The sequence below is a fragment of the Xenopus laevis genome, chromosome 8L (genome assembly GCF_017654675.1).
Source record: "Xenopus laevis strain J_2021 chromosome 8L, Xenopus_laevis_v10.1, whole genome shotgun sequence".
Classification (NCBI taxonomy): Eukaryota; Metazoa; Chordata; class Amphibia; order Anura; family Pipidae; genus Xenopus; species Xenopus laevis.
In genome coordinates this window covers 129,554,851-129,567,144 of record NC_054385.1, presented here as the reverse complement: position 1 = coordinate 129,567,144, position 12,294 = coordinate 129,554,851, and the positions used below count along the sequence as shown (strand labels likewise).

At 36.7% G+C, this 12,294-nt stretch overlaps 1 protein-coding gene across 1 annotated transcript; it reads left to right on the top strand.

Annotated features, from left to right (window-relative positions):
• The first annotated feature begins 5 nt into the window (after positions 1-5).
• LOC121397244 (Fc receptor-like protein 4) lies at positions 6-10,778 on the top strand. The gene is made up of 5 exons (XM_041573714.1): positions 6-608; positions 2,276-2,539; positions 6,275-6,541; positions 8,626-8,907; positions 10,330-10,778. The coding sequence occupies exons 1-5, from the start codon at positions 602-604 to the stop codon at positions 10,503-10,505; spliced, it is 996 nt and encodes a 331-aa protein (XP_041429648.1). The 5' UTR covers positions 6-601; the 3' UTR covers positions 10,506-10,778.
• Positions 10,779-12,294: the final 1,516 nt, after the last annotated feature.

Sequence of the window (12,294 nt, the reverse complement as noted above, 5' to 3'; positions counted from 1 at the left end):
CCCCTGCTACCTTTCCATTAAATAAATGTAACAAAATAAAGTTTATTTTTATTTCAATAAGAAAAATAAGAGGAAGTTCAATATCAACTTCTCATTTTTTAATAATAAGACATTGGTCAGTCTGTGCCGGCATCAAACCCCATGGCAGCCCTCATACTGATGCCTTTACTCTGTAAGTACCATTCATTCCATTAGTCTCTTATCAGCTGAAGCTTCTGTACCACAATATGTTCCTATAATGATATATTTATCCAGTATAAGGGATCCCAGACACACATGTACGGATAGAGCAGGAGCTACTGCAAATAACTGGCAGCTGTGGGGACCTATTTATTGTCATTTCTTATCACACTCAGGTGACTCCCTAAATTGTAGCCATTGGCATTAGAGGGTGTAACATTTAGAATATCTGCTCTGTGGTACAATGAGTGGGTTGTGGGATAACATGGAGTATTTCCCATGAATATTTCCTATGGACTTTATCTTTCCTTGTCATGTTTATGTGCCGTGTGGCAATGGGAAGAGAGGAGGAAGCAGCCACTGAGGAATCTTATCTCACAGGTACATAAGCCCAGAGATCTTTGTCTGAAGCACCAATCAGATGGCAGGTAAGGGGATGGGTGGGGTATGAGAGAGGGGCACACCCCTGAGGATCTCTGAGTTACTCCTGTGCTCTATAATATTATATAGAAACAGAATATACACAAAATACTTTGATACAAAATAGTTTATATTAAAAAAAAAAAACAGTTTTGACCCACACTAATTTGGGGGGGTCTTCATCAGGGGAACAGTAAAAAAAACCAGGCCATTTGTATCAAAGTATATTTGAGTTCATTGCTGTTTCTATATCATTTTCTATTTCCGTGGGGATCTGCTTTGGGAGTCTGCAGTGAGCACAGCCTGAGACTGGAGACCCCCTGCCCCATCCATACTTATACTCACACTGTCACAGCTGTAACACTCAGTACAGTAGAAAAGAGACTGATGCCATGATGTCAGTGGGTGGATGAATGTGAATATATATACAAGAATACATGAGTAACAAGAACATTATTAACACAAAGTATAGACTATATAGTGAATAAAGTACCCCCTCTTGTAAAATATAAGGATATTATAAGTTACCGAGGAGTTTCATGAGTTTTTATACAGGTCATGGAACTCAGAGGTAACTTCTAATATCCTCATATTTCACAACTGGGGGTACTTTATTTATTATAATACACATGTTTCAGTGAGTCATGTGAAAGAAATGACATCAGAACTCACCGTTTATAACTGATGACATCAGAACTCACCGTTTATAACTGATGACATCAGAACTCACCGTTTATAAGGATATAATTTACAAGATATTCATGGCTTTTGTGTATTAGATATATATATATATATACTACTCCTTCTGTGTATGGTTTCTTACTCTATTCTATGTGATTATCAGAACAAAATAATATCTAGTCGCTGTCATTTGCACCGACCCCAGAAACGTTTCCTAGATTTAAACCTACAATATTTCCCCCTTTAGTAGAAAAACAAAAAAGAAATTATACAAAACCCTCACATAATGTGCCGACTATTTATAGTGATGGGCAACACAAGGCACAACTTCTGAAGGAGCATAAAATGCCTTTAATTAAAATAGCGGGCATATGTATTAATATTTGGGATTTTGCCACATCATGGCACAAAATGCCATTTCAGATAGATTTTTCAAACACAGCAGGTTTCAGGTGGCAAATATTCGAATTAGAACTGTTTCCATGGTCGAGGTGTGATAAATCTCACATTCAAATTTACATTTGAGTTGGTACTTTTAAATTGGAATTTGTGAGTTTTGACACAAAAAAAAGTCAAAAATTCGAATTCAATTTCTAATTTACCCATCGAACCTTAATAAATCTGCCTCTTAAAGTTAATGAAAAGTCTCATGCAAAATGAAGGAAATTATTCAATTTTTGTTTGCCATCACCATGTTACCGGAAATTAAATATGAAAGCAATGAACCAAGTCAAATGTGGTTTGAAATTCGTATTTGTGTGTTTTGACACACAAAAAGTTAAAACATTCAAATTCAATTTTGAATTTACCATTCAGATCTTAATAAATCTGCCCCTTAAAGTTAATGAAAAGTCTAATGGAAAATAACAGAAATTATAAAACTTTTATTTGCCATCAACTTGTTTCCTTTTTTTTTATTTTTTATTATTTGGTGCTTTAGATGTTGCCTATAAGGTTTCCACAACAATTCTGTATAACTATTGTGTGTCTGTAGGAGCTGCTGTGAGACCTAAGATTTCTCTCTCCCCAAACTGGACCCCAATATTGACTGATGAATCTGTAATTTTGACCTGTAATGTGGCTCCTACTGCCCAAGGGAACCTGGACTATTCCTGGTACAGGGGTGAACGCCAGATACAAGATGGGGATCATCAGAATCTTGTCATTCGGTCTGCCAGTATGTCAGACAGTGGGAATTACCAGTGCCAGGCTGGTGCCAGTGAGAGAAGTGACTCTGTTATACTGGATGTGAGAGATGGTGAGTTAATCAGATCTGATCTGTTCCTACAATCTCCCCCTGTACCTTCCCTGTAACAATCTTTTCCAATAAGGGGCATGTTGACTACAGTTGCAATGACCATCTTCAGCTACCGCTAAGTAGATCAAAAAGTGCTCTAAATGACCTACTTGAGCAGGGTTCACGTTGACAATAAAGTTTGTTATGGCAGAGAAGCTTTCAAAGGGGAAATTTACCTTGAAATAAACTGGTTGTATGCTACAAATAGAAGCATTTGAAAACATTGCAAATTAGTCTTCATTTATGTGTTCTTTGTAAATTTAAAATTATATTTTTGCTTTGTTGTTCTCCACTTTGGTATGTAATCTGCTATCAGGCTGTTAGTGTCCATCCCTTGCAATGGGGAAGTGGTTACAATGACAGATGGGAAGGTGAATTAAAGGATAAGTAAACCTTTAAAATAAATGAATGTAAAATTGATGAGGGTGCTACTCTAAGGGGCATATTTATCAAGGGTCGAATTTCGAATTGAAAGAACGTCTAAATTCGAATTCAAAAAGACCAACCAAAGTCAAAGTTTTTTTTTTTGGTCGAATAGATCCGTTTTCAATCGAATAGGTCCGTATTCGCCAAATTCGAATTGTAAGAATTGAAAGAATAGCGCATTCGATTGAATTCGATTCAAAGTTTTTCCCAAAAAAAACTTAGATTTTTCAAAGTCCACCAATTGACTCCAAATAGGTTCTAGGAGGTCCCTTATAGGCTAAAACAGACATTCAGCAGATTTTAGATGGTGAATTATCCGAAGTCAAATTTTTAAAGAGACAGTATATGATAAATTTCGATATTCGATTTTTCGTTTTCTTTTTCAAATTTGTCGAATTAGGACTATTCGAAGTACACAAAAAATATCTTGAAATTAAAAAAAAAAAATTTCATTCGAAAATTCACCTCAAGCTTTGATAAATCTGCCCCTAAGCATTTTTGTAATTTACATTCATTATTTATTTTTGTTTAATTCCAAGATATTAAGGGATACATGTACTGTTAATATAAATGCATTTTGTTACAACAGCGCCACCTGCTGGTCAGTTTCCCACCAGTCTGACCAGCAAGTAGTCAAGGAAGTTGTCAGGAGAAAGAAAACGGCTGCTCTGATGCTCTTCTGCTTAGGAAAGATGTGAGAAAGGTTTATAATTTATTTACTAAGCAGAAGAACATCATATCAGCCTTTTTCTTTCGCCTGCCAACTTCCTTGACTACTTGGTGATAAGAATAGAAAACTAACCAGAAGATGGCACTGTTGTAAGAAAATTCATTCATATTAAAGTACATGTATCCTTTAATATATTGGAAAATAAAAAAATGAATAATGAATGTAAATGACAAGCGTGCTTAGAATAGAAACTCGTTGATTTTGCATTCACTTATTTTAAAGGCTTACTTACCCTTTAAAGGTTCTGTATAGAAATCTCAAATCTTAAGGTAAAATATCCCTTAAAATAGTAACACAGTAACATAGTAAATAAGGTTGAAAACGACACACGTCCGTCAAGTTCAACCTTTTAACTCTTTTTTTTTTTTATCTGCCTAACTGCCAGTTGATCTAGAGGAAGGCAAAAAAAAAAAACATCTGAAGCCTCTACAATTTGCCTCAGAGGGGGAAAAAAATCCTTCCTGACTCCAAAATGGCAATGGGACCAGTCCCTGGATCAACTTGTACTATGAGCTATCTCCCATAACCCTGTATTCTCTCACTTGCTAAACACCATCCAACCCCTTCTTATACCTATCTAATGTATCAGCCTGTACCACTGATTCAGGGAGACAATTCCACATCTTCACAGCTCTCACTGTAACAAACCCCTTCCCAATTTTTAGGCGGAACCTCTTTTCTTCTAATCGGAATGGGTGACCTTGTGTCAGCTGGAAAGACCTAATGGTAAATAAATCATTAGAGAGATTATTATATGATCCCCTTATATATTTATACATAGTTATCATATCACCCCTTAAGCACCTCTTCTCCAGCGTGAACATCCCCAATTTGGCCAGTCTTTCCTCATAGCTAAAATTTTCCCTTTACCAGCTTAGTTGCCCTTCTCTGGACCTTCTCTAATACAATAATGTCCTGTTTGAAAGATGGAGACAAAAACTGTCATTCACAAAATTTTGAATGTGATCCCTTAACAAGCCTTCAAATAATTTGTCCACCACAGATGTCAAATTTACAGGCCTTTAATTGCCAGACTGAGATCGTAATCCCTTTTTAAATACTGGAATGACATCAGCTTTTCTCTAATCAATAGGTACCATACCAAATGAAAGTGAATCTGAGAAAATCATAAATACGGGGCTGATCTAAAACTGAACTAAGCTCGCTTAGAACCCGAGGGTGTATGCCATCAGGCCCTGGAGCCTTGTTTACATTCATTTTTATTAAAGCTTTATGGATCATATACTGAGTCAGCCACTGACTAGATTGAGCTGAGCCATCAGTGCAGCTACAAAGTGAGCCTGGGAACTCAGACTCCTCTATTGTATACACTGAAGAAAAGAACTGATTTAGCACATTTGCCTTTTCTGTATCTGTTACAATCATACTGGTACCATTATTTAATGGAGCAACTCTCTTAACCTGCATCTTTTTACTATTAATATATTTAACTTTTTGAGGTTAGTCTTAGCCTCCGCCGCAATGCACTCTTCATTTCCTTTCTTTGCCTTCCTGATTGCTGATTTACAACATTTATTATAGTATTTATATTCATGAAATGCAGCTTCTGCCCCAACAGACTTGTAGTTTTTAAAAGCTTTTCTCTTCTTTCCTATTAACTTCTTTCCTTCTATATTAAGCCTCATAGGGTGATTCTTAGAGATTCCAAGATAGAGTGTCTGTGTGTTAGTCAGTTTCATACCTCCCCTTAGCCTCACACAGTAATGCTTTCCCTTATCTTGTTCTAATGTGAAGTGATGGTGGACTAGAATTGTATACTGGTTTCCATACTGGGCAGAGCATTGATTCTCTGGAAAGCAGATAGACATCAAGCCCCAGAATCCATCACTTTACAATAATACAAGGTAGGGGAGGAGTTGCATTACACTGTGAGCTTAAGGGATGATGGGGAATTATTTGTCCAAGTAACAATGGTTAAGGGTTTAGTTTCAATCTTTGGAATTAAATAGATTTGTATTCATATCTGGAGGTTCAGATTGTGTATGCACCTTTTCTATATAAGCTCAACTGAATGAGTTTATTTCCAAAAAGGCAGCATATTTTTTCTTTTGCATTTCCTTTACTTCATTCAGGAGAAGATTTTTTAAGGTTCGAATGGTAAATTCGAATTTTAACATTTATTTTTTGGTCAAAATTCATAAATTTTAATTTTAATTCACCAACTCGAATTCAAATGTGAGAATAATCCACCTCGACCCTGGAAACATTTAAAAATTTTAAAATTTGGCACCTAAAACCTGCCGAGTTCATGTACAAGTCAATGGCAGAGGTCAATTGAATCATTTGAAGATTTTAATTGCCCTCGTGTTATTCAAGGTTTTTTTGTCAGAGGAAAACTCAATTCAAATACAATTCATATTCGACCAAATGTGTATTTGATCGACGTTCAAGTTTTTTCACAAAGAACCTCCCATTCGAGTTGTGAGTACATTGGAATATTAGAATTAAAAAATTTTCACAAAACTTCAAAATTCGACCTTTGATAAATCTGTCCCTAAGTGTTTCTTCTTTTATTTCAGATCAGCTCATCCTGCAGGCACCCCCTGCTGTTCATGAAGGAGACTCCCTGTCTCTCAGGTGTCACAGTCGGCCTAAATATAAAACAAGGAACTCAGTATTTTACAAGAACAATGAGATAATTGAGTCCCCAGTCAGTGAGTCTGAGTTACACATAGGAAGAGTGGATGTTACTGCGTCTGGTACTTACAGATGTGAAAGTGAAATACTTTATTATGGAGACACAACTTATAGAGCCCATACAGCTTATCGTATCATTTCTGTCGAAGGTAAGATCTGATGGAAGAGAATGGGGCCCCCAATGCAGTTGGACAGGAGTGAGGGATACAATGTGCAACATGATTTCATTCACATCAAAAACCCATTAAGTAATTTTTTTGGAAAGCTAAATACATACAGAAGACTGACAGCATCAGAAACACACAATCACAGATACAGAGCTTGGGATAATCAGTCGTAAAGGGCAACGTTTTTTTCTCCGTTTCCATATAAAACCAGTTCTATATAAACCCAGTGCATGGGCATTACAGAAAAGGTCAACATATTCACAACTATTCCAGGACCTATCCATACAAATTCATTAGAATTAGAACTAATTTGAATGAATTCAATTAGAACATAAGAGATGGAGAAATTCACAAAAATTTTGCTTTTTAAAGCAAACCCCATGGCAACCAATCAGATTGTAGATTGGTTGATATGGGTCAGAACATTGGTCTAAAATTCTTGCAGATTTGTGACTTATCCCTTTAGAAATGGAACCTTCAGTAACTGGTATAACTGATATAGTCTGCAATATTGCATGTTTAAGCTATCAGTCTGTAGCATAAAATAATACAGGTATATCCAATTGTAGGGAGTCCCAAACCCTCAGCTTCTTCTCATTGGAACACAATTGCTCTTACTACCTAACACCATCTATCTCACACTCCAGGAGCCAGATACCACTTACTACAAACCTGTATTCTCTTATTCCCCAAAATCCAGTAAGATGATGACCAAAAATATGATAGGGAACTCTTCCACTCCACCATCATCCACCTCCTTTGTAGAGTAGCATCCAAAGAGGTACAACATGATACCAAAGATTTACCCATAACACACCTGGCTCAATAGGAACACATCCCTCCCTTAGGGCATAGGTTACACTTTACACAGTAGGGAAAGTTTACTTTTCTGGTAAATATATCTACAGACCAAAAATGGCACTTGATGCAAATATAATTATATGGGGAATAAAGATAACAGACAGAATGGCTGGGCATTTTTTTTCGGTCAGAGAACATTATAATTTGGTCATTCCCATGGGCACAGAGAAAGAACAAATCTGTGGATACAGTGTTTCCATTCAATAGGTGAACTTATGTAAGTAACAACTGAATATGCAGTTTCTATACATGGCAGTAATACTGGGGCTTATTTACTTAAATACCATGAAGCACACATGTACAATATAATAAGTGCCAATAATACATATAAATGTGTTGATATTTGAGCTGAGACATAGGGGCCCATTTACTTAGCTTGAGTGAAGGAATAGAGGAAAAAAAAATTCAAATTTCGAATGTTTTTTTGGCTACTTCGGCCATCAAATGGGCTACTTCGACCTTCGACTACAACTTCGAATCAAACGTTTCGAACTAAAAATCGTTCGGCTATTTGACCATTCGAAAGACGAAGTACTGTCTCTTTTAAAAAAAACTTTGACCCCCTAGTTCGCCACCTAAAACCTACCGAAGTCAATGTACATACTGTATGTACCCCTTAGCTATTCGAAGAACTTTTGTAATTTATATTCATTATTTTTTTTTTAATTCCAAGATATTAAGGGATACATGTACTTTAATATGAATGAATTTTGTTACAACAGCGCCACCTGCTGGTCATTTTCTCACCAGTCTGACCACCAAGTAGTCAAGGAAGTTGTCAGGAGAAAGATAGAGGCTGATGTTCTTCTGCTTAGGAAAAGAATAGAAAACTTTCTCAAATCTTTCCTAAGCAGAAGACATGAGATATGTCTGACACACATGTATTAGAGCATGTGCAATATGTTATTCCAATGCTCATTAGTGTTGGACAAATAAATACACATAAGCTTTCCATATGGGTTTTCAGATATAAATATTATGTTCAAAATATTTTTTCTAATAGATTTATATTACACCTAATTCTTCCTGCACAAAACTATAGGGTAAGGGTAGGGGAATAAGGGCTCACACACTAATATAATAATTACATAGTATCTTTCATAACCCTGTGTTCCACTGCAATCTTATGTGTCCCACCTGCCATACTGTGTGACTGCTATCTGCCCCACTGCCATTTTATTATATTTTCCTATTTCATGTTACAGAACTGTTCACCCTCCCACAAATAAAGGTGATTCCAGATCAGGTGACAGAAGGAGATCACATGACCATAACATGTGACACAGAGCTCAGCCCACACAGAGAGACTACAGAGCTACAGTTTGTTTTCTACAGAAATGGGCACAATGTGCAGGGATTCAGTTTATCCAACCAATATGGAGTCCCCTCAGCTCAGCTGGAGGATTCTGGGAATTATACCTGTGAGGTACAAACTACAACCGGCAGTGTGAGGAAGAGGAGCAATAGGATGATCTACAAGATACAGGGTGAGAAAAGACAAATGTGAAAAGTTATAAATGTTTTTCTTATTATTACATTTACAGTACTGTCTTTGGGATTTGTCTGTTTGTCTTACCTTATAATATAATATAAACATAAGAGAAGTGATCGATGAGTCTAACCCATTTTACCATCGCTACTCTTCTACCATCTACCCCACTAAAAATGTGTCGCTCCTCGCTACATAAGAGTATTTTTGTATCTAGTACTTTTCATGAATAAAATGTGAATAAAGTTGCAGCTTCCTAAATATTCACCTCCATGTAGGAATCCAAACCCAAAGCAGATGTAGTAAAATTACAAGGAAGTGCACATATCACATATAAACTATATAAAACCCTGTATGGTGCAATACGTTTATTAAAGGGGACCCGTCACCCAAAAAAATTATTCAAAATCCTATTTTATCACATTAGTCAAGCAAAATGAACTTTAATTACACAATATAAATTATTTGAATCTTGTTTCCTCCAGTCTGTGATTTCATAATTATAACAAGCAGGCAGGAGCCATTTTGTGGACACTGTTATTAAGACAAGTCTTGTATCATCTCAGAATCTTGTTTGTGCACCAGAATGGGGGACCTGATGTCCATCCCCATGTCCTGGTTACACAATTAAATGGTGAAGAGAACGGGGGAATGTGGGGAGAGCAGTGAAATGTAGGAAGTGCTGAATGGAAAGTGAAAGTAATTGCCTAAGACATAGAGGCGGGGCAGACAATATTTGATTGACAGCTGAGATTTTTAAATGAGCTTACAACAGCTATGAATGCTTTAATAAAACATAGATATTGGATTCCATGTTGAATTTGAAAAGGACTTTTATTATCGCGCCGTTTCACAAATTTTTCGCCGTTTCGCGAATTTCGCTGGAAATTCGTGAACTGTTCGGCAAAGCGAAATGCCCCAAATTTGCCCATCACTATTGGTAGGTAGTACTTATCTTCAGCTCTGGTTTAGAAATATAAATAGTTATTTCCCTTTTGTACTTTCTTTGTATGTAACTGTTATATGGTACCCTATAAACGACCAGGCATCTAGGCCTTACTCTTTCACAGATGCTATCCACCTTATGTGTATTTAGTTATTTAGTTAGTTATGCATATTTAGCCAACTGCAATTTTTTTCACCAAACTTTGGCAAAAATCACTGAGATATCTTCTCAGTATTACTGATAAAAACTGTCCAGGGGAAAATTACCCCTTTAGGCATGGTTCTCAAAGTATCACTGGAATCTTACGAACAGTGTCCATAAATTAATTCATTTGTTCATATTTAGAAGATTTACCTAATTTCTTAAATTATTTTGAATATTTAAGCATTTTTCTTCAAGGCCTTGGTACCAATAATTTTCCTTAATATCTATTTGTTCACCATAAGGATTTTAATTCACATTATCTTTCGCCAGATGGAAACCAAACAGGAGCTGTGCAAAATACAGTGAGACTGGTATTGTCTGGAGTTATATTCATCATTATATTGTGTCTTCTCTTCTACCACAAAAAGACAATGGCAGTGACATATTCCCAGGAGACAGAGGAGAATGGAGGAGAGATCAGGAATGAGGGAGAATGTTCTATATAATGGCTGCTATGCCTGAATCTTACTTGTAAAGGTTCCGTCTATGATGATATCAGTGTCCGTCAGGCCATGAAGATGCTCCTCAGCAAATACTCACGTTGAATAGAAACAGGAAAGCTCATTATTATTAATATTTTCATTATTATTAATAAGGCATATTTATAAAAGTGGCAACATTCTGCTGAAGATTTGTTCAAACCATTTCTCTGTATATAAAACCTAAATTACTTTTTGGATTCCCCAGATAGAAATAAAGTTATTCCCTCTGGTTCTTTAGATGGTATCACATTTGGATCTGTAGGATGCTTGGAACTGAGTGTCTATCTCTGTGTTTCTCTATGATTAAGTTGAGGGATGATGAAAATAAAGGATTCAACTTTGACCTGCAGATATTTTAGCCTCACATACAGTTGCAGTTGTGTTACAGTTAATGACACAGGTTAGAGCAGTGATCCCCAACCAGTAGCTCGTGAGTAACATGTTGCTCCCCAACCCCTTGGATGTTGATCCTAGTGGCCTCAAAGCAGGTGCTTATTTTTGAATTCCAGGCTTGAAGTCTTGGCTGTATAAAAAACAGATGTACTGCCAAACAGAGCCTATGTAGATTGACAATCCACATAGGGGCTACAAAATGGCCAATCACAGCACTTATTTGGCACCCAAGAACATTTTTCATGCTTGTTTTGCTCCCCAACTAATTTTTCTTCTGAATGTTGCTCACGGGCTCAAAAGGATGGGGATCCCTGGGTTAGAGTGTGAGACAGGCAGTAAGAACCAGCTCAGGACACATTTCAAGATTGTTTGTGTAACCTCTGAATAGTCTGATAACTGCGGCAGATGTTGATGCATTTTGTTTCTGAGCATTTATCCCTTGATGCACCCATAGACAGCTTAAAGAGTTTGTAACCCCTAAAATCAAATGATGTCTACGCAATATGTTGGCGCTATATAAATACATGTTAATAATAATAATAAATAAAGACTGGACCCCGGTATTCCCAGGGGAATCTAAGACGATGACTAGTGATGCACAAATTTGTCCCGTTTCGATTCGCCACGAGTTTTCGAGAATTTCCCACGAAACTGGCGAAAAATTCATGAAACTTAGATTTTGACGCCGGCAACAATTCGCCAATGTCAAAATGGGCGCCAGCGTCAAAGTTGACACTGGCGCCCATTAAAGTCAATGGGCGTCTATATGGGTGTCTGAACTGTCATCGGCGTCAAAAAAACTTTCAATTTTCACGGCAAATTCGCAAATTTATTAGCCGCCGGCAAAACGGGCAAATTTTCGCCTGCCGAATAAATTCGCCCATCACTAACGATGACCTGTAATATGACTCCTACTGCCCAAAGGAATGTATCATGTATCATGTACTTTCAATCATTCGCCATCATTTGCTGTTTTAGACTATGGGGGACCTCCTAGAACCTTTTTGGAGTCAATTGGTGGATTTTGAAAAATCTAAGGGTTTTTTTTTGTGGAAACTTTGAATCGAATTCTATCGAATGCGATGTTACTTTGATTCGTACGATTTAGATTCGAACGAAAAACACCCTATTCACCCGAAAAAAAACCTTAGATTTTTTGATAAATTTTGGTTGGTCTTTTTTATTTGAATTTTGAAGTTATGGAAGTTCAATAAAACTCCCATTTCTTCGAAATTCGACCCTTGATAAATCTGCCCCTAAGAGTCCTTGCTTGCTGAAGATCAAAGATACTGGATACATTGGGTTAGGATTAGGATTAGGTTTATGCTCTGGCAAAGGTTGATTAAACAGAACATGTCCA